At 49.7% G+C, this 25,999-nt stretch overlaps 1 protein-coding gene across 2 annotated transcripts in view; it reads right to left on the bottom strand.

Annotated features, from left to right (window-relative positions):
* Positions 1-15,107, bottom strand: part of Plekhm2 (pleckstrin homology and RUN domain containing M2) — a 42,851-nt gene extending 27,744 nt beyond the window's left edge. For both annotated transcript variants that reach the window (XM_041652460.1, XM_041652461.1), the window contains exon 1: positions 14,911-15,107. In XM_041652460.1, coding sequence (XP_041508394.1) covers positions 14,911-14,970 — 60 coding nt within the window. In that variant the 5' untranslated portion in view covers positions 14,971-15,107. The remainder of the gene's footprint in view (positions 1-14,910) is intronic.
* Positions 15,108-25,999: the final 10,892 nt, after the last annotated feature.

Raw genomic sequence — 25,999 nt, 5'->3', positions numbered from 1 at the left:
TAAAGGCGTGCGCCACCACCAGAGCTATTATCACCAATTTCTAAAGGAGGTAATTGTGGCATCAGGCCCTGTGGGAAGAACTGTCTATAGGCAATGCACACTGAAGGTGCTATGGATGACAAGAACATGTTCAAAATAACAGGAAAATAAGACAGCCGAGAGAAAGGGCAGAGAGGAAGGAGGGGCCCCAAGAACAGTTGGCGACAAATACCAAAAACTCCTTTGACCAGTTTTGCTAAAAGGATGGCGGGAAAAACAGGTAGAACAAGAAAGCCAGCCTCCTGTGACAGACACAGGTGGGCTGGCATGCTTGACAATGCGACTGTAAGAAAGTTCTCACCAGAGGAAATTTAAAACCATCAAGGGGCTGGAGAGATGGCTCGGTGGCTGAGGGCACCGGCTACTCTTCCAGAGGACGTGAATTCAAATCCCAGCACTCACATCAGGTGACTCACAGCTGTTTGTAACTCCAGCTCCAGGGACGTGAATTCAAATCCCAGCACTCACATCAGGTGACTCACAGCTGTTTGTAACTCCAGCTCCAGGGAAGCCAATCTCCCTATGCAGGCACATGCACATGCCTCTGCAGGCACATGCACACACACGGCATGCACTTACAAGACAAATAAAATAAAATAATACCAAAAAAGCAAAATCAGCTGGGCCAAAGAGGGACTATTATACTATTCTGTAAAGCTGCCCATTTTAAGGCTGCCTTGTTCCCAGACCACACCCTGGACTAGCTAAGCTGATTACTCTGTCCTCCATTTGGGGGTGTGCTCAGGCACTGGGCCCAGGGAGCGCTTACCTGGTTCATCCTCAACTCCCTTAAAGCCAGGAAGATGCACTCTTTGAGCGCCCCGGGGAGACTGGTCATCACATGACTGCAGCAGCCCCGTGACTTCAGGGAACCATGGGTGGCACTCACCACCGAGCCAAGAGCTGTCTGACGCACAGCATTCTGATGGGGCAGGTTCCACTCTCTGTCCTGAAACCTCTCCTATAGACAAGTGCCGTAGGACAACACCGATTCCAGGACAGGCGCCAAAGCTACACATAGAAACCCGGTCTCGAAAAACCAAAACCAAACCAAAACACTGAATCCCATGACAGGTCCCGTGCAACCCTTTAGGGTTGGTTAAAGGGTAGCTGTGTAAGATCATAAATGACCCAGTGCAAAGATGGGGGCAGGTGACCTCTCTTCTTGTGTCCTAGTCAGTCAGAACTGAAAGAGGCCACAAAGCTGTCTAGACACAGAGAGACCCAGGTTCCAGCTCTGCCATTGGCTGAGGCTGCCCTGGGCACAAAGTTGGTCCTACTCCTGTCTTCACAGGGCAGGATAAACCCTGCTTCAACAACATCAGCAGAGTGTGCAAGGCATGATAGATCGGGGCTGTACAAAGGCTGTTTTAACCGCCCAGCTGCTAGGAGGCTCCCGAGCTGCGCATGTGCATCTCACACCTGCCAGTCACAAGGCAGCCGGGCTCCTAAGCCTGCCCCATCCTTGCGCCTGCCTCATCCCTGCTCAGAGGGTACAAACCTAGAAAAATGAAAGAAACAGCCTGGCAACATGGAAGACGCATCTCTCTTCTGCTGCCGGGGTGGAGGTACCCGGGACAGCAGCCTTCCTGATGGCCTCACCAAGAACACGCATATTCTGAGGGCTCCCTGCTAAGAGAGCCCAGATTCCAGGTCTAGAAGCAAATGAAGGACGGGTGCTGCCTCACCTGTTACCCTTTACGTAATTAAGTCGATGGGGGTCACGCTTAAATGAGCTCGAATGAGCGCTGGAGCAGACAGAGCGATCCTCTGGGGTCCTCGGTCTACCTGTGAAGCTTCCCTCACTCAGTGTTGTGGCTGGGTGTGCGAGCAATCGTGTGTCCCCAAAGTGACAGCGCAAATGTCTGCCCTGCGGTTTGGAATTCTCTTCCAGGCACGGTCACTGACCGGACAGACCGCAGGACTTTCTGTTTGTGCAATTTTGAGTCAGGGTGTCTCACTGTGTGCACCAGGTTGGCAATCTTCTCACCTCAGCCTGTCAAGTGTTGGGATTGCTGTGTGTACACAGACACTTGCTCTTTCTGACGCAGGTCCTTGGAGGAACAGCAGAGACTGAGCCATACAACCATTTATCATCTTGGGAATTGGGGTGTCCTCAAATTCTGATCCCTAAACTTCTCAAGACGAGGCCAAAAGAGAACATGTCCAACCAGCGACAGATGGAAAAGAGCCAGTGTGACTATGTCCCTTCAGGGGGGGCCTCCATAAATCTGATCCTTTTAAAACTTTTCATATGTGGAGGTCTGAATATGAATGGCCCCCATAGGCTCACATATTTGAGCGCTTGGTCACCAGGGAGTAGAACTGTTTGGGAAGGATTAGGAAGTGTGGTCTTTTGGAGGAAGTGTGTCACTCGGGGTGGGCTGTGAGATTTCAAAAGCCCACGCCAGGTCCATGTCTCTGTCTCTGTCTCTGCTTATGGATCAGGATGTTGTCTCAACTACTTATTGAGCACCGTGCCTGCCGCCACGCTCCCTGCCACCTTGCTCCCTGCTGCCACGCTCCCCATGGCCATGCCAAGCTCCCTGCCGCCACGCTCCCCATGGCCATGCCAAGCTCCCTGCCGCCACGCTCCCTGCCGCCTTGCTCCCTGCTGCCACGCTCCCCACAGCCATGCCACGCTCCCCACCACAATGATAACGGACTGAGATTTGGAAACAGTAAGCAAGCCCCCAGTGAAATGCTTTCATTTGTAAGAGTTCCCATTGTGCCTCTTCACAGCAACTGACATTGACTGATACAATAGGTAACTCAGGTTGGCCTTGAACTTGAGATCCTCCTGCCTCAGCTTCCCAATGAAATTGCATTTCAAACTTTTGCAACCAGGCTCAGCTTAATACTGATCAGAAGTCTGGACCATCTTCAGGCACAGATGCCAGAGTCTTGAAGGGAAAGACTGGTACCCATCACCTAGTCTATCAAAAACAAACAGATATATAGGTGTATGGTAAAAATGCGCAAACAAGGTAACCAAGGCAGATGTTTTTTTTTTCTTTTAATGAAGCTTCTTTAGGGGTGTGAAAGGGGATCTATGCAGCCAAGGATGATCATGAACGTCCCTTCCTCGTGCCTCAGCTTCCCAAATGCTGAAGTTAGAGGTGTCCGTCATCGCGCCTGGCGAGCACAGCCCAAGCCTTACGCTAGCTAGACAGCCCCCCCTCCAACCAACTGAGCTGCATCCCCAGTCCCACGAAGCTCCTTAAGAACAATAATGCCTGTGTCATGTGATCCAAGGAGCAGAACACCACTGCCAACAGCAGGGTCTTAGTCAGGACCGGATACTGGCCAGGGTGGAAGAACTCTGACATCCAAGTGTTTCTAAGACAACCATCTGACCATCAACAGTTTCCCACGGCCTCAGTAAAAATGCCCCATGTAGGATGGCATGTGAAAGGCGAGAGACCCAGAGAGCGGGGGCAGTGTGTGGCAGCAACCAAAGTGAGCATACACGCACGCACACACACACACACACACACGCACACACACACACACACACACACACACACACACGTACACACACTGCAAAGTCAGTAAAATAACTCCTGGACCAGATCCCTCGCTTTATGGCCGAAGAAGGCAAAGTTACCACCTGGCCACATGTGCTGAGACCCCAGAGCTGGCTCCCCCACCTCTATCCCACCTGAGATAAAACACCGGTTTCAAGGGGCTTCGTAACCCGGGCCATGGTGCTGGAATGTTCTAGTTGCTTCCTTCCTCCCCAGCATTAGCGTACAGCCCCGGGCTGTCTGTAGCTCCAACAACACCTGCAGAGCTTCTGACTCAGTCTGCTGGTTTTAAAGTCTCTACCCTAAGGTCCCACTCCACTTTACCCTGGAACAGATTCCCAGTGACAACAGTTACAGTGGTCCACGGAGCCGGAGAGCACAAAAATCACCCTGCTTGAAAACCAATGAGAGACCTTGAGATTCACACAGGGCCAGTCTCGTTTCCTCACGGGCATGGCACTCCTGATTTGAGCTGATGTCTCTGGGGGGCAGTCACCCCTAAAGGGTCTGTTGGCCCTAACCTGCGTTGTCCTTGAACCAATACTGGTAAAACTAAAGCTTTCTGAACATACAACATTTGGATCCTACAGCTTTCCCGCCGCCTCCCAAATCCCTGCTCACAGCCCAGGACAGCAGCAGACACTACGCTAGGCGGGCAGATCCTCTGAGAAGCAGCTGAGGGAAAAAGGAAAACAGGTTCTGGAGTTTGTGTGTGTGCCTTGTTTAGGCTGTAATGGTGACTGAGGAGGGCAGATCTCTTAGGTAAACTGACAGAATATGTTTTCTAAGAGCCTGGGCTGGGGATGCAGCTCAGCTGGGAGAGCACTCACTGAGTATGCAAGAGGCCCAGTGTTCACGTCCCAGTACCACACACATCAGAGATGGTAGCACACGCCTGTATCACAGAGGTAGGAGGTCAGAATTCAGTCACTCTCAGTAGCACAGGGAATTTGAGGCCATCAGGGATACGTGGGACCCTATCTCAAAAGAATAATAATAATAATAATAATAATAATAATAATAATAACAATAATAATTAAGGGCCCGAGAATTGGGTCAGAGGCTAAGAGCACCAGCTGCACCAGGCAGTGGTGGTGGCGCACGCCTTTAATCCCAGCACTTGGGCAGAAGCAGGTGGATCTCTGTGAGCCCGTGGCCAGCCTGGTCTACAGAGTGAGTTCCAGGACAACTAGGGCTGTGTTATACAGAGAAACCGTGTCTTAAAAAACAAACAAACAATAAATAATTTTGCTCTTTTTTGAAAACAAAAGTTTTGTGTATAAATTGTTTCACCTGCAACTGTGTATGTGGCCATAGCATGTCTAGAACCTGAAGAGGACGTTGGATACCCCAGAATTGAAGTTAAAGATGGTTGTGAGCCATTATGTGCAGGCTGGGAACCAAGCCAGAGTCATCTGCAAGAGCAGCCAGTGCTCCTAACAGCTGAGCCATCTCTCCAGCCCTCAAAAGAATTCTTTAAGTAGTTGAATAGTTCTTCCAGGAAAGAGAGTGCCCAGACTGCAAAGTCGTGAGGAACCCCTTTGGGAGGAACCAAGGTCAAGGGTCCCTGGCAAACACCAGACGCCCAGAAGGCAGGCACTGGCGGGTTCTGCTCCATTCTTCTAGGCTGGTGCTGGCAGACACCCTGCCTGTTTTCTCAGTCACCGGTGCTGTGGGCCATGCTGATGCAGGGGAGGGATCTCTCAAAGCCTACTGTAAGCCCGGCTCCCAAGCTGCACCTTCCTTGCCTCTCTGCTCTCTTTCAGTTCCCTTTCCTCTCTCCACTGTGTCTGCGTGACCTCACGAGGGCTTCCCCCACCCAGCAGTGTGCTGCCAAAGGAAAATGGCCACCAAGGTCACTGTCTAAATACAGTGTTAGTCTGGAGAACATGGCGGAGACCCTTCTCCAGTCCAAGGCTCATGCAATGCCATGGTCTAGTCAGATAACATTACAGGCTGGAAACGCAAACGCGGGGGTGAGGAAACCAGCCAGGAACATTCTAGGTTACAAACCAAGGTTACTTAAGGATAGGGGAGAGGGCTTGGAAAACACATCCAGCCACTGTAATTCTTACTTTTTTACATGGCCAGAAGGTGTAGTGCACGCCTTAAGTCCCAGAAGCAGGGAGATCTCTGTTAGTTCAAGGCCAGCCTGGTCAAGGAACCCTACCTCAAAAAACAAACACAAACTAAAGACTTACTTTTTATGTTTGTGTGTGGGGAGTTATGCAGAAGTCAGGAGACCACCTCTAATGTCTGTTCCTCAGGAACACTGTACACTTTGGGGTTTTTGAGCTTAGGTCTCACACTTGGCCTGGAATTTACTGGATGGGCGGGGATGGCTAGCTGTCAAGCCCAGGAACCCTGCTGTCACTGCCTCACCTGAGGCGAGCATGGTCCTATGGGCAGCCTTTTAAAGTGGGTTCTGGTGATCACACGCCGGTCCTTGTACACTTCACTGACTGACATATCCCCATAGAGCCCCCACTGCCACCTGCCTCGTGTTTGACCCTAGAATGTACCCGTTTCCCAGGATTGGCTCACTGCTGATCCCTAGCGAAACAAAGTCACCTGGCGAATCGTTTATAACATAGCGGGCCAGCCCACAAGGCTAACCCATGGAACTGGGAGCAGAGATGCAGTAGGGGACACACATGAGCAAAGTATAATGATGCACACATATGAGTGTCGTGATGGAATCCATTGTTTGTACATTACAAAGACCGACCTAGAGAGACACGATTATCATTTTAAGACGGGCATCATAGAGAAATGGGAAAAAGCAGGAGCCAGAAAACTGGTTCCAAGGTCAACCCTGCTCTTTCTGAGATTAACGGCTTTGGACACCCTGCCCCTCTGAGTCTGCCCTGAGTGAGGCAGGCAACAAGGGGTGTCCTGTCACTGTGTGGTGTTGCTGATGGGAAAGGGGTGGACACAGGAGTTGGTTCTGAACAGATTAAATGTAAGGAGCCCACTTGTGGGATCCCCTTTTCCTCTCAGTGGGTCAGGCTGCCTCATGCCTCAGCAGCCTCCAAACACCCAAAATGCAGAGTTTGAGTAAGGCTGACGGGATGTGGCTCAGTGGGCAGGGAGGGGAGCTCGCCTAGTGTGCTCAAAGCTTTGGGGTCCAACCCCAGAACACATAAAACTGGGTGAGGTGCTCCATGTGGAGAGAGGGGGATCAGAAGTTCAAAGTCATCCTAGGCTACGTGGTGAGTTCAAGGCCAACAAGGGCTTCCTGAGACCTTCAAGAGACCCTCTAAGGAAAAAAAGCAGACTAAGTGGTCTACCTTTACACAAAATATTGCCTTCCAGTACACAACCTTGTATCCTTTCTGCCTTTTCAATCACGATCAAAACTGATGGAACAAAAGGTACTTGTTTAGATAGGTGTGTTCTCCCTCTTTATTTTTTTTCTTTTTTAAGCCTTTCTTGAGATAGGGTCTTATATGCTACAGCTCAAGTTGGCCTCAATCTAGAAGTTTTCTTGCCTCTGTCTCCTGAGTGCTAAGATTACAGACACACAACACCATGCCTGACTGCTTCCTTATTTTCTATACTTGGACCCTGCATTCCGACCTTGTCTACACTGACTTTGAAACCATTCCTCCTAAAGTTACCAACAACCTCCACATAGTCAAACTCATATTTTTTTTGAAAACTGCCATTAATAAACCTGTGGCTTGACACAGTTGGTCCTTCTTCCAAATTTACCACTTTGTTATCATGTGTTGTATTATTTTCTATACCCTATCTGTCCCCTCTAAAAGTTCATTCATACCCCTCTCCATGCAGGTACAAGCAAATCCATTTCTCTCTCTACACTGTCTGAACTCCAGACTTAGGTTTCTAGCAACCCATTATGTATTTCCGCTAAGCAGTCTTATTACCACAGTGAATGCCATAAATCTAAGTTTAATATGTTTCTGGTTCAACCTATATTCTTTTTCACTTTCTTACCTCGGTGAAGGGGAGCATCCATATGCACAAACTGGAATCTAAGCAGTTTTTAACTGTTTGCATTGGGACAGAGTTAGCAATTTGGATTTTTTTTTTTTTTGTTTTGTAATCTAATCGGCGTTGGAATGCTTAGAATAGGTATGTGTGAGGAGGAATGGGCTGATAGGGTGTCATGGTGCCAGTGGCTAGGGTTACTTCATGAAGGCATAAGAGTTCTTATCCTAGCAGGGCAGGAGCAAGATCTAGTGAAAGCAGTCCTGTGTCAACACCCTCACAGTGAAGAGGAGACAATGATGTCTTACATTAAATAAAATAACTGAGCAAATAAGTAAATGCTTTGAGGAAAATTGAAGCTAGCTTTTTCAGGCTTGAGACATTTTTTACAGAAACGTAGAAAGGAAGGATAAAATTACCCCCATGATGTTAAATGGAAATAGAAAGTTGATATGATTGCTTTAAAGGGGAATTACATGTGTCAATTGATAGAAAGGGTGGTGTACCTGCATGCCTCCAATTCTGACCTCTGCGCACTGAGGGGGATAGAAATGGCCCTTCAGTAGCTAATGAGCGCGCCTGCCTCAGATCGCTGGACTTCAAGTACTATTCTCCACTAACAGGGAATAGAATGGACTGCAGAAATGAATGCACTTGTATATGGTGAACTGATTTTTAACAAAAATGACAAGACAAATGAATGGGAGAAACAACAGTCCTTTCAACAGCTGGAGATCTGACAACCAGATGTCTGCACAAAAGCTGGACCCCACCCCACAGCACGGCGAGTGTAACTATAATGTGTTAACGGTTTAAATGTAAGAATTTGTAACTATTAAAATATTAAAACATTTAAGAAAGAAAGAAAGAAAAAGCAGAGAACTTGTGCTAAAACTGATCAGTGACCTGTGACTTCCACAAACTCCAGTCGGGATCGTGTGGATTTCAAATGTGCACAGTCCCTTCCTTGTTCTTCCTTGCCAATGGGTTACTTTGACTTTCTTGGGTCCCGCTATTAAACAGCTATCTGGAGAAGACAATAGACTATAGGAAACAGATGCCTTCTTCCCTGTGTGTCTCTGCTCAGGTCCCCAGGTGAAACCAACAGACCAGTGATTTCCAGCCTTGGCCTGAGACCTCACCCCTCCCCCGACTCACACATGTGTTTGAGACATTCACACACAGGAGGCAGCCAGGAGGATGAGTGGGAGAACAGACTGGCAAGGAGCATCCGCTCACACCCACCAGGACTGCCGCCTAGGCTGGACCAGGGGGCCAGTTCTAGCCGCACTGCAGGGCAGGTTCCAAACGCCACACTAGGGAGCCCCTTCGCCACCAAAGCGGCCACCTGGGAGAACTGTGCAGCAGATAGGAGGCCCCCAGTGTTTCCTGTGGGTACAGAGTACTGTCAGTTCTGACGGCAACACACACACCAGGATGATGAATTGTGGGGCTGAGATAAGCCCTCCAACAGGACAAACGATCTGCACCATGAGCGACCTCGAAGGGCCAGCCTTCTCCTCCCTGCAACATGCACGCTGTTCCTTTCTCGCCATCTTGACCACTGCACCCTCACCCAGTCTCCTGCCAGACCTGACATGTGACAGCCGACAGCAGATGCTCAGTTTTTCTATGACCTTCTTTCAGACCGGGTTCCAAACAGATGGGTTTCCTGGGAGATCACAGAACCACCACAGAACGGAGCACCCAACTCCTGAGTGCTGGCCTTGGTCTGCCACAGAGCCCACTACTGCCAGCAGGTGGCTGTTTCTCTCTGCCCAGGAGCAGGCCTTTCAATATGAATGGCTCTAAGCTAGAGCCAAGGCCAGGATGGACAAGCCCTCGAGTGTTCTGGGATGGGGTGGGAAGGACCACAATGTCACGCGGCTTCAAATAGAAACCTGATGTCAGAAGAGTCGCATAAAAAGAGAAGTATATTGTAAGCCGAATGGGCAGGGCTAGGGAAAAGCAGGGAATACTTGTCTCACATCTGTTCCTAGGCCTCAGTGGGGTGACCTTCAGGGTCGGAGCTGGCCTGCACACTGTGATTCCTGCCTGGGGGTCCTTGGGTCCTTCGCAGCCTTTTCTGCAACCAAAGAAAAGGACCCATGGCCAGAGCCACAATCCAGCAGAAGGAAAAGGGAAGCACCTCACTTGGTAAAATGTGTTCGTGGCTATTATTTTATTTAGCTCTTCACCCGGGGCGACTTAAGTCATTGGGGGTTTGTAGAACATTTTCCCTGGAAGCAGACAGAACAAATTGATTTTGAGCAGTGGGCCAGGACTTTCACTAATTTTCAGTGCACTAGCAGGGCAAAGCTATCTGAAGGAGTTAAAAGGTGGGGAAAGGCCAGACGTGGGAGCACGCGCCTTTAAACCCAGCAGGTAGAGGCAGGAGGATCTCTGTGAGTTCAAGGCCAGCCTGGTGTACAGAGTGAGTTTCAGGACAGCCAGGGAGACAGCAGAGACCTGTCTCAAAAAATAAACAAAAGAAAATCAGGGAAAAACCCACCCCTTAGGACAGCCTCTGCTGCAGCAATGCTCAGCTGGGCTGGGAAACAGCTGCAGCCTGGATCCAGACCCAGTGGGGCCAGGAGGGGGAAGGGGCTCTGTGTGATGGGGGCCTCCGGCTGATGGGGAACTGGGGGGAAGGAGGCCCTCTGAGCCTCATTAGTAGGCGGCAGTCTACCTCAAACCAAGCAGGCGAAGAAGCCTACTGGACCAGCAGCCACTGTGCTACAATCATTGTCTCATGAATTCATGTTTAAAAAGAGGGAGACACAGGACAGTACTTTTCATTGTATACTTGAAGTACCTGTGGCTTTATTATTAAAAATAATAATCAGGATAATAATTTTGAATGCAGGGTCTAAGCTAGCCTTAGCTTCATGGCAATCCTCCTGTCCTCGCCTTCCTGCTCCTGAGTGTGTGTTTTTATTGTTTAAATGTGGCGGGCGGGGGGGGGGGGGGTTGTCTTGGCTTTTTTTGTTGGTTTTGTTTGTTTGTTTTTGAAACAGGGTCTGGTATAGCCTAGGCTGGCTTAGAACTCTCTATGTAGCTGAGGATTATCCTGAATTTTGGATCCTCCTGCTTCTACCTCCTAGTGCTGGGATTACAGGTGTGCACCCCCACATAGTGCTGGGGATCCAGTCAGCACTTTATGCATGCTAAGCCCTACCACTGAGCTACACCACCAGTCCATATTTTCAGGTGTGTGGCATGTCTGGCACCTGTATGTGTGGTGTGTGTGTGGTGCATGCCTGTGTGAGGCATGTTTGTGCGGTGTGCGTAATGTGTGTATGGTTTTGGAACGTGTTGCTTAGCGTATTGTCACAGGCTGCAACGCCAGGGAGGCACTGTTACCGGAGGCTGGTCTCCTGAGCTACAGGGAGTTTGATCAGGCTACAGCGTGACGCCCTGTCTCTCTTCCTCACTCAAGAGAAGACCTGTTTTCTTAGAATACATCTTATTTTTTCCCTTCAGGAGCGATCTGTGCTGAAGCTAGCCTCTCCTGAGTCTTCATCACACTCCGCCTTAGGCCTGTACAGCACTGGCTAGAACCTGAAAGTCTTCGATAAGACTGGACTAAAAAGTCCTCATCTTCTTTTTTTATTTTATTTATTTTTTGGTTTTTTTCGAGACAGGGTTTCTCTGTGGCTTTGGAACCTGTCCTGGAACTAGCTCTGTAGACCAGGCTGGCCTCGAATTCACAGAGATCCGCCTGCCTCTGCCTCCCGAGTGCTGGGATTAAAGCCATGCACCACCCTGTCCTGGCTAATTCCTATCTTCTACTATAAGGTTGCTTTCAGGTGGATGAAGACCTTTTCCCATGTGACCTTCCTAGGGCTTAGACCAATGGTTCTCAACCTTCCTAATGCTGCGACCCTCATACAGTTCCTCATGTTGTGGGGACCCCAACCACAAAATTATTTTTGTTGCTACTTCCTAACCACCATCATTTTGCTATTGCTACTACTAATCATAAGTAAATATCTGATATGCGACCTCTGTGGGGGGTGCGACCCACAGGTTGAGAACTGCTGGCCTAAAACAATGAGGATCACAGGAAGGTACACGAACCTGAATATGTTTCATCACCATGTGGTTCACGGTGCCCACACTCACCCCACAAACCTATAACATAAAGATGCTGCTGCAATACACATGGAATCCTTCAGGCCTGGTCACCCTCCCCAGCCCGCCTTGACAGGGACTTTTTAGGGTAGACCCATGTGTCCATATATAAACAACGGCTTGGGGACCAAAATTTGGCCTACTTATTTTTATAAAGGTTTGCTGGGATACAGCCTCACCCATCAATTGGTTGCTCTAGGGCAAAAAAAAGGAAAGACTTGGGTAATTTCAGTGAAAGCTATGCAGCTTGAAAATACCTTTAAGAAGATTCTTTAAGAAGTTTACAGGAAGCAGGTCATGGTGCCCCAGGTCTATAATTACAGCTATTTTGGAAGCAAAGGCAAGAGGACATAAGTTCAAGAGCAGCCTGGGCAACGTAGTTAGACCCTGTCTCAGAAAGGTAAAAAAAGAACACTCAGGATGTAGCTCAGTGGGCGGAGCACCTGCCCAGTATCCAGAGGCCCTGGACTCAATCCTCAGCAACCCATGCCATGGTGGTGATGCCCACCTGTAATTCCGGCATGTGGGAGGGGGAGGGAAAGATCAAAAGTCCTCAGAGGCCATTTTTGTCAGCCTGGACTATCTAAAAAAAAAAAAAAAGTAAAATAAAATAACGAAATTAAAAAGGGCTGTGTTTATAGATCATGGTGGAGAGCTCACAGAACATGCACAGGCCCTGGGGTCCAGCCCTATCACACGGAGAAAAGACAAGGAAATGCCGCAGGTCGCAGTGGCTGCTGAGACAGTATTTCGGCCCAAGTGTGTGGCAGATATTGCGTTGAGCATTGCAGGTATGTCATCCCATGGAACTGAATTCCCATTATAGCCTGACTGCTGATGTCAACAGAGCTCCCATGGTCTGCTAGCATCATTGTGCCCAGTGATAAATCCAGAATCCAAAGCCAGGCCTGGGTCTATGCGCCTCTGGCCTGTGTGCCAGGCTGCATGGCTTCTCCAGAGTGCACAGCCTAGCCACATCCAGCAGAACCCTTGATACTTCTGTGATTAGTCTGTCTCCCCAGTGTCCTCAGAAGATCACTTAGGGGCTCCCACTTCTTTAGGGATGCTCCTTCAAGCCTGAATACCTACTTCTTTCTCTCTGAGAACTCTACCAGTTTGTCAAGGCTTAGTTAAGGCTCCCTCTCTCAACCAACACAGAGACTTTGGAGGCCATGGCTGCGGCTTAAAAGGTTTATTTTCATTATTTTTATTAAGGTGTGTCTCTGTGTGTGGGTATGTGCACACAGTGCAGGTGCCTGAAAAGACAGAACAGGCTTGGGTCACGTGGAACTGGAGTTACAAGCAGTAAGTAGTGCAATAGTGAGCCACCCAATGTGGGCAGTGAAATCCCAACCTAGGTCCTCTTGAAAAGCTGCCGGTGCTCTTAGCTGCCAGGCTATCTCTCTACCAACTTTTTTTTTTTGAGACAGGGTTTCTTTGGGGCCTGGCCTGGCCTGGAACAAGCTCTTCTAGACCAGGCTGACCTTGAACTAACAGAGATCCACCTGCCTCTGCCTCAGGCTTGCTGGGATTAAAAGCACGTGCCACCACCGCCCAGCTCCAACTTTTTGTTGTTGTTGTTGTTGTTTTTAATTTAATCCTCTTTTTCCACCGTGAGTTCTGGGGGTTGAACCCAGGCCATCCAGTTTGCACACCAACTCAGGCTTGCAAGCACTTTTACCGGCTCCACCACCTTACCGGGCCTGCCATGGCTGCTCTTAGAGCATGGATGAGACTTGGCCTCCAGAGGCCTCTGTGTCCACTGCTGGAGCTGGACTCTTCTTCCAGGTTTTGAGATAGACTATCACCACATAGCTCCAGCTGCCTTCCAACTAAGCGGTCTTATTAGAAGCAGAACTCTTTTTTATTTATTTTCAAGTTATGGCGTCACTACGTAGCTCTGGCAGCTGTCCCGGAACCAACTGTGTAGACCAGGCTGGCCTCAGACTCATAGAAAGCAGCCTTCCTCTGCCTCTGCCTCCCAAGTGCTGGACAAAGTCATGTGCCGCTATGCCCAGCTAGAAGCAGAAGGAGCCTTAAAGGAGGCCAGGCATAGTGGTGTGCGCCTTTAATGCTAGCACTTGGGAGGTAGTATTCGAGGCCAGCCGGGTCTACAAAGCGAGACTATTAAAAAAAAAAGAAATGAAGAAAAGAGAAGCACGAAGAGGGCCAGAGAGATGGCTCAGTGGGCACAGCACTTGCTACCAAGACTGACAACCTGAGTTTGATGCCTGGAACTCACAGGACCGGAGAGAACCAATTCTCAAAAGTTGTCCCTCTGACCTCCACTCTCCCACCTGGGCATGTGGGCACCCACATATATGGAGATATACACGTTCACATACACAGAGTAAATAAAATATAATTTAAGAAAAAAAGAGCAGAAAAGGAAAGCTAGTTAAATATTTTCCAGTCAGGCGAGGCAGGAGTTCAAATAATAAAAACTAAATAGAAATAAATCTCTCCTGATGGCCCATGTAGGTTTTCGGTGACTATGAATTCCACCACCTAGCTTGGGATCCTTTTTGGTTTGTAGGTCCTACCTATTACTTTTTGTTTTTGAGACGGGGTCTCACTATGTGGTCCAGGAGCGCCTAGATCTCAGGATTCTGCTTTGGCCTCCTTAGCGCTGGGATGACAGACAGGCACCACCACACCCGAACTTTTGAGACTGGCCTGTCTCCTCACCCGTGTGCATGCCCTTGACAGGTAGTCATTCCATCAGGAACTGGGGCGATGACCAACGCTAGCAAGCCCCGACGCAAAGCTTCTTAGTGTCACTTCGTCCCACGACTCACTATCCAAAAATACAATCCTAGGCAATCCTAGGACAATCAGAACTCTGCAATGAGCTTTTTCTAAAGGGTCATCCCGGAGTAGGATGACTTGGGGACTCCCCAGGAGCCAGGCAAGTGCTGGTCCTCGGCCTTTGCCTTGAGTAAGGGTGGATGCAGTGGATTCCTTGGGGATGCTCACTGTGTCGGGTCGTCCCCGGAACCTTCCCTAAGTGTCATCGGCCCCTCTAGGGACGGCACGGCAAGGCCAGGTCGGGCACCGGGGAGCTCCGAGAACGCTGACCTCAACTTTGTTTCTTAAAAATAGCTCAGAGGCCGCGGTGCTCCAGGGAGCCGCCAGCTTCCCCTGCAGGGCTCGGGGTCGCCGGGAGGTCGGTGGCAAGGGATCCTAGGCACAGAGGCGACCCGGGGGGTGAGCGACAGGGCCCGGGGAGGGGCCCGGACCGAAGGAGGCCGCTTACCTTCTTCACCGACAGCGAGATGTTCTCCAGGATTCGGTCCTTCACCTCCCGCGGCTCCATGGCGCCGCCGCCGCCGCCCCGTCGCCGCTTCCCGCGCCGGGCGCCCGGGGCCGCCGCCAACCGCTGCCGCCGGCCGTGCGGGGACTCCGTGGTGCCGGCCGCGGGCCCCGGCGCCCGCCGCCCTCGCTTCGCCTCGCCCGGGCCTCGCTCCGCCGCCGCCGCCTCCCGAGCGCGGAGCCGGGAAGGAGACGCGGGCTGTGCGCGGCGGCAGGAACTGATGTCAGTCGGGGCGGTGCCAGCACCGGCCGAGAGAGACGGCGGGGACCGGGCGGGCCCGCCTCCTCTGAGTCCCGGGCCGGCGGAGACCTGCGAGCTCCGGGACTCGGGGTCGCGGAGACCTGGAGACTCGGGGACCCAGGAGGAATCACATAACTCGGATCACACAGACCCGGGACCTCATAGAGCCGGCATCGCATAGACCCGGGGACTCCTAGACCCGGCATCCCTGAGACTCGGACCTCAAACACTCAGGGACTCAGAGACCTTGTCTCTCCGCCCCTCCCCCCAACCGCCTTACCCACTCCGGCACAACTCCGCAGAGACACCGTGTTATCCCCGACCCCCGCAACAAGGCCCTCCCTGTTCAAGTCTGGAAACCCGCATAACTCCTTAGAGATCACCCCCTCCCTCCTTGCTCCTATCCCCCTCCCCTGCAACATTCAAAGACCCTCCTCCCAGGATCTCTGTCCAACTCCTTGGAGACCCCCACTCAGGACCAGCACAGACAGCCCCCCTCCCCCACCACAAATCTGGCATTCCTCACCCTTGCCCACAGGGGACGCCATACATACCCGCACGCCTGAGACTCTAGAGCCAAGGCCTGGCCAGTCAGAAACTCCCACCCAGAGTTCAGGGGTTCAGACGGCATAGAAGCTCCAGGACCCAAACTTGGCCCTGACTCCAGAGCTCAACCCTCCATCCTCCCCAACATTCCAACGGATCATCTTGGAAGTCCAGTCCTCAACTTCAGGTCATTGCAAATCCCTGGTGGCTCTCCTACTTCCAAAACAGCCCCATTTCCCAAGCAGCCTTCATACCTTCTGTCCCCGCAGCTTTAGGTCAGGGACACAAGCTAGGCTCGTCAGAAAGGAGGGAACCTCAATTAAGAAAAGGCCTCCTAGCCCGGCGGTGGTGGCACACACCTTTAATCCCAGCACTCAGGAGGCAGAGGCAAGCAGATCTCTGTGAGTTCGAGGCCAGCCTGGTCTACAAGAGCTAGTTCCAGGACAGGCTCCAAAGCTACAGAGAAAGCTTGTCTTGAAGAAGAAAAAGAAACAAAGAAAGAAAGAAAGAGAGAAAGAAAGAAAGAAAAGAAAAGGCCTCCATAAAGTCGCTATAGGTAAGCCTGCAGAGCATTTTCTTAATTAGTCAGCCAGTTAGCAGCACCCCTCCATGGCCTCTGCACCAGCTCCTGCCTCCAGGTTCCTGCCCTGTTTGAGTTCCTGCCTTGGCTTCCCTCTATGGACTGTAATTCAGGATATAGAAGCCAAATAAGCAGCTTTGGTCCCCGTGTATCATGCTTCATCACAGCGGTAGAAAAGCTAACTAAGACACTTACACGCTATGCCCCTAAGGGCTTCACTCCCTCAGCCTGAGAACCATAACACAGACCCTACCCCAAGCTCACCAACTCGACACTTGGGTTCTGTCTCCTACCCTGGGTCACTTCTCTAAGTCTGATCCCCAAATAAACACGTCTTCACAGAGTGACACGTCCATTCTTTCGACACCAAAACTCTCACTTCTGGCTCCTTATTTTTCTTTTTTTTTTCTTTTTTTTTTAATATTTATTTATTTATTTGTTATGTATACAATATTCTATCTGTGTGTATGCCTGCAGGCCAGAAGAGGGCACCAGATCTCATTACAGATGGTTGTGAGCCACCATGTGGTTGCTGGGAATTGAACTCAGGACCTTTAGAAGAGCAAGCAATGCTCTTAACCGCTGAGCCATCTCTCCAGCCCCATGGCTCCTTATTTTTCAACAGTGTCTGCTCAGGCTAACTCACCTCCAAAGTCCCCCTTGGAGCACCAATCCTATAATCTTTGAACAGAGGACCCCACCCTTTCCCTGACCACCAAAGGGAGACCAAAGATGGTGATGGCTTTGTTTCCTAGGAGTGAGTAAGGGGAAAAAAATAAACTCTGCAAAGGGAAAGGGAATCTGGGATTCCGCTTGGGGCTAGTGTTAGCCAGACCAGCACACAGCTGTTATTGGCAGGACTATCAGGAGTTAACAAGCCATTCTCAGCTATAGAGAGAGGTGAGTTGTAGGAGGCCAGCCTGGGCTATGTGACACCCTGTCTCAAACAACCAAACCAAAACAACAACAAAAACCTAGGCGAAAACATTAGGCCATGCCTATAACTCCAGTGCTGTTTTGTTTTGCTTTGGTTTTTTGAGACAAGTCTCACTCTGTGGCCCTAGCTGCCCCGAACTCACTCTGTGGATGAGGCTGACCTTAAACTCACAGAGATCTGTCTGCCTCTGCTTCCCCAGTTCTGTGATCAAGGATATGTACAACCACACCAGTAGATCCAGGACTAGTTTTTGAGCCACAGTCTCACACCCCTTCCTGGCCTTGAACTTGAGGCAATCCTCCTGCCTCAGACTCCCAAGTATTGCGACATACACCACCAGGATCAGCCTGAAATAAGTGTTTTCCATAGAATCTAGATCACAACTCCAGGAATCACTCAGAAGTTTTTCTGACCCCAGGACCTGTTTTATGTTGTTGTAGGTTGTTCTAACAGGCCACCCTAAGGGTTTGGTCTAACCTTTAGAAGAAAAGTAGAGTCTCTAGAACAACTGAAGCCAGGGAGTTTTAAATTTGTTTTGAATCCAAGAAAAACAGAGCCGCCATAGAACTGGGTAGAGGGCAAAAGAGTTGGGGATCAAGGCTGCATTTGTTGCCCAAGTAAAGAAAAGATTGAGGGCAGAGGACATGTTACATTAACGATAAAGAAAGAGACAGATGCCCAGAGGTGTCTGTGGTAAGAAGGAAGATTAGTCTGAATGAATGACTCCTTTCCCCATCCCTTCTAGCTAGGGTTCCTACAGGCCCCAACCTATGAGTTGCAGGCCTGGCTCTTCAGAGCTGCTCAGACCAAAGTATAAGCTATGAGCTATGTGGTTATTCCCTGCTATTAAACGTCAAGTCAGCTGCTCAGCACCATGTTCCAACAAATGCCTCTTCATGTTTTGAACTCAGGACAGGTGTGTGTGTGTGTGTGTGTGATGCTTAGGAACCATGTCATGCTTAGCAACACTATCCTTCTTTGAGACAAAATCTCTCATTGGCCTGCCACTCACCAATTAGTCTAAATTGCTCTGCCCCTGGGTGCCCAGCTATGGGATTAGAATGAGTCACAGTGCCCGGAACTGGGTAAGGGGGCAGTGTCCTTACAACAGGCAAGTGTTTTGCTAACACGCCACACCCCACCTCACCCCAACCCCACCCCACCTCCCCGCCCCCTTTTGTATGTTTTTAAAGAGTATTTCATGCAGCCCAGTCTCTACTCGAACTCCTTGCAGCTGAGGAATACTTTAACCTCTGATAGTTCCGGGGGCTGGAGTGGCAGGTATGTGCCATCACAACCGATTTATATGGCACTAGATGGAGTCAGAGCTTTGGGCCAGAGAGATGGCTCTGTAGTTTGGAGTGTTTGCTTGTCTCATAGAGGACCTGGAGATGCGTTCCCAGCACCCCTACTGGCTTACAATGACCTGTAGCTCCAGCTCAGGAGGTCTGGTTCCCTCTTCTGATCTCCCCATACATAAATAATTTAAAAAACAACAACAATAAAACAAACAGGTGTGGTAGCCCACACCTTTAATTCCAACACTAGGGAGGTAGGGTGGCAGAGGCAGGCAGATCTCTGAGTTCGAGGACAACCTGGTCTACATAGGGAGTTCTAGGCCAGCCAGGATTACATAGTAAGACCTTGTTTTAAAAAAGATAAAATAAAGGGCCGGGCGGTGGTGGCACATGCCTTTAATCCCAGCACTCGGGAGGCAGAGGCAGGCGGATCTCTGTGAGTTTGAGGCCAGCCTGGTCTACAAGAGCTAGTTCCAGGACAGGCTCCAAAACTACAGAGAAACCCTGTCTCGAAAAAACCAAAATAAATAAATAAATAAATAAATAAATAAATAAATAAATAAAAAGTATAAATAAAAATAAAACACAAAGCTGGGCAGTGGTGGCACACGCCTTTAATCCCAGCACTTGGGAGGCAGAGGCAGGCAGATCTCTGTGAGTTCGAGACCAGCCTGGTCTACAAGAGCTAGTTCCAGGACAGGCTCCAAAACCACAGAGAAACCCTGTCTCGAACCCCCCCCCCCGCCAAAAAAAAAAAACAAAAAAACAAAAACAACACAAAAGATAGCAATCCAGGGCTCTGTACAGGCTAGGCAGACACTCTACCAACTGAGACTGTCCCAGCAACAGGTATTTTCATTCTGGCCATGTGCTGAGATTGTCCACTTCCTCTGTTACGGGGAAGGTGGTGGCATTTCTGCCATGCTGTCGCACCTGTTGGAGGATTACAGTCCCAAACAACGTTTCACAGCTTTTGGAGGAACATGTGTTCTCTGCCCGCCAGCTTCCCAGGGTGTTCTGGGGTAAGTGTGTATCTAGGAAGAGAGGGACACGCTTAGTCTGACAGGACCTTCTGACTGAAAAAGAGACCACACATGTGTTCATGAGCAGGCCACTGCACCATGCTTGGGGTGCCCTGTCACAAACAGGGTGCCTGAAGAGATGGTTCAGCACCAGCTACTCTTCTGGAGGACCTGGGTTTGATTCCCCACAACCACATGGGGGTTCATAAACATCTTTTAGCTGCCCTTCCAGGGAACCAGACATCTTCTGGCCTCTAGGGGCACCAAGCACGCACATGGTGCAGAGACACACAGGCAAAACATCATACACATAAAATAAAAGATTAAAAATATAAAAAAAAATAGCGACTGTGGGAAACACAGGCATCCTACTGCTGGGAATCACGAAGCTGGAAATGAAAAGCCATTCTTTTATTACACAACACTTCCCTATCACGTGAGCAGCTCATGAGACTCTGAGTCAAAAGCATCAAAAACCCAGAGCCTGTGCTGATTCACGCCAGGGCCTCAGGCAAGACACTTGCCCTGGTTTCCAAATCAGTGGCACAGACAAAAGGATTTCAAAGCCAGCTGTCGGGGCGCAAGCCTGGAGTTCCCGCACTTGGGAAGTAGAGGCAGGAAGATCGTCCTCAACTTGGAGGCTTACCGGGAGGAGGCCTCCTGTCTCAAAAGAGAGACGTCTCAGTGATTAAGAAGAGCACAGGATTCAGAGTCCAGCACCCCCCATGGAAGCTTACAACTATTGGTAATTCCAGCCCTGGGCATCTGGTACCCTCTGGCCTCCTTGGGTACCAGGAACACAGGTGATAGGTAGACACATGTGCAGATAATACACTCATATATAAAAATATATAAATAAAAAGAGAAGAATTCCTCTCTTTCTTCCCGACTCCAGACAATTATGTTTGTGTTTAGAGGAATCACTTTCTCGGCCAGCAGGCTGGCGAAGCTGTTTGAGCCTACCAGAGAGGGGACAGTGGGACAGGCTGGTTCTAGGTCCCCCATGCTGCACTGTATCCAGAAGTGGACTGGACAAACTGAAGTACGGCAGCTTTGTCTAGGGCATTTGACTTTGTATTAAACGCCCAGTTCCTTCGAGTTCTAGCTAGTCAGTAAAATGGGTGGGTAGAAACCTCCTAGCTTACAAAGCCTTCAAGCAACTTCTTGCCATACAGCGTGTGTGTGTGTGTTGTGTTTTTTTAAAACTTTAAAGTTTTTATCATTTTTACTTTATTTTATTTTATATGGGTGGGTTTCAGATAGGCACAGCTGTCACTGGCTTTGTGAGTCCATCTATGACACAACCCACTGGGGCCTTTGCGATGAGAAAATGGAGGCAGTATAACTGTGCTTATGAATTTACTCCTTTGTAACACGAGAGTCAGGGCTGGGCGTGCAGCACGGGGCTGGGGGGGGGGTTAGAGCGCTCGTCTATACGGTAAGCTCGAGGACAATCAGAATTGTACAGAGAGACCCTGTCTCAAAAATAAAACAACTCTAAAGCAAGATACAGGAGAGAATTTTAGATTGCGTGAGAAGGGGTCAGTCTAAGGAGAAGAAAGACATGCAGGAAAGAGAGGCAGCTAGGACTTGGGTAAAGTAGCCACAGAACGCCAAGGGTGACGTTTGCACAAAGAACCGAGAGAAAGGAGAAAAAGGAAGGAACGTGGGGTAAGTACATTTCAGGCTGAAGAATGAATGGCGGGGGTGCTAAGGCCTTAAGGGGCAGGAAGGAGCAAGGGTGACTTATTCACGTTCACGCAGCCAGCGAAGCTTAGAGCTGGATCCAGGGAGGGAGCTGGCAGATGACAACTGAAGAGTAAGGGGCCTTGGAGACATTAAGAAGGTTCTGCCTTGCACTCAGAGGGAGGGGCTATTGGAGGCGTGGAGGAGGGCCATGTAGGACAGATCTGGGTCATGACCAGACTTCTGTGCTCTGAGGTGGCACCGACAGGGTTGAGGGTGAGCTGGCTTCAGGGTGTGAGAGGAGCAGGTACTGGGAGGGAAGACGGTCCTGGCCGCTTAAGGACTTCCTCCTCTGGGACTAAAGAGGGAGTGACTTCACAGATAAGGACAGGTCGCCAATGCCTCAGAACAAAGCAGTAGTATCCGGGAGCAATCTCGCCCTCTTCTGAGCCATTTCTCTATCTTCTGCTTGTGACGCCTTTTTCTGTTTCGAGAGCCTCAAGGCGCCGAGCTTGGCCTCGGATTTGCTGTGTAGCCAAGGGTGGCTTTGAAAGCCTGACGCTCCAGTCTCCACTTTGCCAGTGCTGGGAATGCAGGCATGTGCCAGCCCGCCCACTTGATGTGCTGGGAAGAAACCCAGGGCCTGCGCTTGCCCACAGGCACTCTACCAGCCAAGCCCACATTTAACACGTACTTTTGGCATTTATTTATTTACTAACTTACTTATTTATTTATTTTTTTTTTTTGGTTTTTCAAGACAGGGTTTCTCTGTAGCTTTTGGAGCCTGTCCTGGAACTCCCTTTGTAGACCAGGCTGGCCTCGAACTCACAGACATCCTCCTGTCTCTGCCTCCCAAGTGCTGGGATTAAAGGCGTGCGCCACCACCGCCCGGCTTTACTTATTTTTTTTATTCATTCATTCATTTATTTTAGTTTTCCAAGACAGGGTTTCTTTTTGTAGCCCTGGCTGTCCTGGAACTCACTCTACAGACCAGGCTGGCCTCCAGCTCAGAGATCTGCCTGCTTCTACCTACAGAGTTCTGGGATTAAAGGTGTGTGCCACTACCACCAGGCACAAGTTTTCTAAAACTTAAAAAACAAGAACAGAACCCAAAACTATTTCATTGTATTTTTACTTAAGTGGATGTCCCACCCTTTTCCCATTGTCTGCTCTCCAGCTGAATATGTGAGTTTCTTTTATTTATTTATTTATTATGTATACAATATTCTGTCTGTGTGTATGTCTGCAGGCCAGAAGAAGGCACCAGACATCATTACAGATGGTTGTGAGCCACCATGTGGTTGCTGGGAATTGAACTCAGGACCTTTGGAAGAGCAGGCAATGCTCTTAACCACTGAGCCATCTCTCCAGCCCCCGAATATGTGAGTTTCTGTCCTGGCCCTCTGACACGTACTCCCCTGACACAGCAAGTTTATAGTCTTGTTCTCTGCAACACTGGGTATTTAGTGCTAGGCAAATACTCTCCTGCCTCAGCATTACAAGAACAAAAAACAAATAAACCCAAAACACAGGGGCTGGGATTGCAGCTTAGTTGATAGTGAGAGTACCGGTCCAGTAGGCAGGAGGCGCTGGGTTTGAGCTCATGCACTTGATAAAGTAAGTACGGTGGTGCATACCTGTAATGCTAGCACTAGGAAGTGGAGGCAGGGGGTTCACTCTCAGTTCCATCTCTTTCTTGGCCAGCCTAGGGTATAGAAGATCTGCTTAAAATGAGTGAATAAGTAAGCGCATCACTTAGGGGCCTTAAAATAGAGATGGAAGGGTTTTGAGACTCCCAGGTGGTGTGGCACACGCCTTTAGTTCCAGCACTCGGGAGGCAGAGGCAGGCGGATTTCTGTGAGTTTGAGGCCAGCTTGGTCTACAGAGCGAGTCCCAGGACAACCAGGACACAGAGAAATCCTGTCTTGGAAAAAGTCAACCAACCAACCAAACGACCAACCAAGAAAACTCAACTCCAAACAGTTGTGCAGTCGGGAGTGGTGGTACAGCCCGGTAATCCCAGCACTCGGGAGGTAGGAGCACAGGAGTCCAGCTCAAGGCCCTTCTCAGCTACACAGCCATAGTGAGGCCAGGATATGATTCATACAGCCCTATGTCAGAGAACAAAACACAGCGGGTCTCAATTGGGAGTCTCAGTTTCGGAGCAGAGCTGGGAGTCAAGTCTGCTACTCCCTGATCTGTGACAGTACTGATGTTCTGTGACAGAAATGGGGTTAAGTCAATTCCCAAGAGACTCTGTCGCTGTCTCACCTGGAATTTAGTGCAATCTTAATCCATGCTGGGGAAACAGGTGTGGAGACTCCACAGCTATGAGGCACTAGCTTCATTATATGTCGCTGGGATTTCTGTTGTGTGACCAGGTGATTGTTTCTGTCCCCTCCCCTCCCCAGCTTGCCTTACTTCCACTATCTCAAGCAAAGTAAAGAACTGGGCGATTTAAGAACCCCATGGAGAAATCAGAGGTGGTGGTGCACACCTTTAATCCCAGCACTCAGGAAGTAGAGGCAGGCAGACCTTTATGAGTTCCAGGCCAGCCAGGGCTACACAGAGAAACCCTTTAAGAAAGGGTTTTCAATGTCCTAGCTAGCTAAGTTGGCATGGGCCTTTAACCCTCAGCACTCAAGGGACTGAGGCAGGATCAGGTTTGAGGCCAGCTTGGGGTATATGCCCATACCCTGGTATGCGCATACACACACACACCACAGAATAAATGTAACGAAAGAATTACCCCCCCCCACACACACACAAAGCAAACACATAGATTATACTTCATAGCCCCTCTTTTTTTTTTTTGTTTTTGTTTTTGTTTTTTGAGACAGGGTTTCTCTGTGGTTTTGGAGCCTGTCCTGGAACTAGCTCTTGTAGACCAGGCTGGTCTCGAACTCACAGAGATCTGCTTGCCTCTGCCTCCCAAGTGCTAGGATTAAAGGCGTGCGCCACTACCGCCCGGCCCCCTTTTTTTTTAAAAAAAAAAACAAAATTATTTAACTTTAATTTATGTACATTGTTATGATTCCCTGAAACTGGAGTTACAGTTGTGAGCTGCCATTGGGTGCTGGGAAGTGAACCCAGGTCCTCTGGAAGAGCAGTCAGTGCTCTTAACCGAGCCACCTCTCCAACTCTATTTATTTATTGATTTATTCATTCTGGCTTTTCGAGACAGGCTTTCTTACAGTCCTGGCTGTCCTAGAACTCTAGAACTCGCTCTGTAGACCAGGCTGGCCTGGTCTAAAGCTTGGGCTTAAAGGCGAGTGCCACCACCTGGCTTCATAGCCCCTCTTAAAAGTCCGCTGTGGTCACATGACCCAGCAGCCACTGGCTTGACTTGAAATGAATGTAGGTCTGCAAGACTTCTGCAAGCGCCACTTGGCATCACGTCTCTGAACCAGTGACCTCACACCTAAGAGGTGTGTTCTTTGCCGGCTATCAGCTAAGCAGCTCCCACGTGGTAACCTGTTCAATCCTTACAATCTGCCTCCTCTTGTCTAGGGTACGTGTGCGTATGTGAGTATGCACTTGTGGGTCAGAGGTCCACACTTCCTTCATCAGTCTCTGCCTCGTCTTTGGAGAGATTTTCAACTGGTTAGGCTGGGAAGCCAGTGAGCCCTGGGGACTGGCCAGCCTCTGCCACGCTGCCCGAGGCGCCTGGCCTTTTCTCACGTGGGCCCTGAGATATGAAGTCAGGTCAGCATGCTTGTGCTGGAGCCAACTTCCCCCCTTTTACCCTTTTAAAAATAATTTATTTTATGTGCATTGGTTTGAAGGTATCAATTCCCCTGGAACTGGAGTTACAGCTGTGAGCTGCCATGCGGATGCTGCAATTGAACCCGGGAAGAGCAGCCAGTGCTCTTAACTGCTGAACCATCTCTAAAGGTTTTTTTTTTTTTTTTTTGTGAGGGCGGGGGTTGAGACAGGGTTATTGTGTAGCAGTTGGAGCCTGTCGTGAAACTCCCTCTGTAGACCAGGCCGGCCTGGAACTCCCAGAGATCCGCCTGCCTCTGCCTCCCGAGTGCTGGGATTAAAGGTGTGTGTTCCCCAGCCCTTTAAGTCTATTAACAGCAAAGCTGGACTACACCAAGCAGCGAGGCTCCGGTTCTCAACCCCCCACTTTTTTTTTTTAAGATTATGTATACAGTGTTTTGCTTGCATGTACACCTGCATGCCAGGAGGCACCATTACTGATGGCTGTGAGCCACCGTTGTGGGTACCGGGACTTGAACTCAGGACCTGTAGAAGAGCAGCCAGTGCTCTTAACCACTGAGCCATCTCTCCAGCCCATGCTGCGTCCCTTTAACACAGTTCAAGTTGTAGTGACCCCCAACCATAAATTTTCATTGCTACAGTTATTTCATAACTATAATTTTGCTACGGTTATGAATCATAATGCAAATGTTTTCCCACGGCTTTAGGTGACCCCTATGAAAGGGTTGTTTGTTGCCCCAAAGGGTCGGAACCCACAGGCTGATACCCACTGTCAGTGTTGTCTACTATTTTGTACCAACTGCATACAAGAAGCTCATCATAGATCCACAGGGAGCAGATCCCCAGCAACCTAAGTCAGCTTCGTGGCTGCTCATTCCTTCCGGAACACGGTGCAAGAAACAATGGCCCCAGTACCTGGGCAGAAGTAATTTCAAAGGCCGGTAGGAAAAAGGGCTGGAGCGAAGAGCCATCTCAATTGAAAAGAACAGATCAAACACAG

Source organism: Microtus oregoni, unplaced genomic scaffold (assembly GCF_018167655.1).
Source record: "Microtus oregoni isolate MIOR12 unplaced genomic scaffold, Mior012 000005F_ref0000423, whole genome shotgun sequence".
Classification (NCBI taxonomy): Eukaryota; Metazoa; Chordata; class Mammalia; order Rodentia; family Cricetidae; genus Microtus; species Microtus oregoni.
The sequence above is the reverse complement of the archived record's forward strand: the minus strand, read 5'-3'. Positions and strand labels throughout refer to the sequence as shown.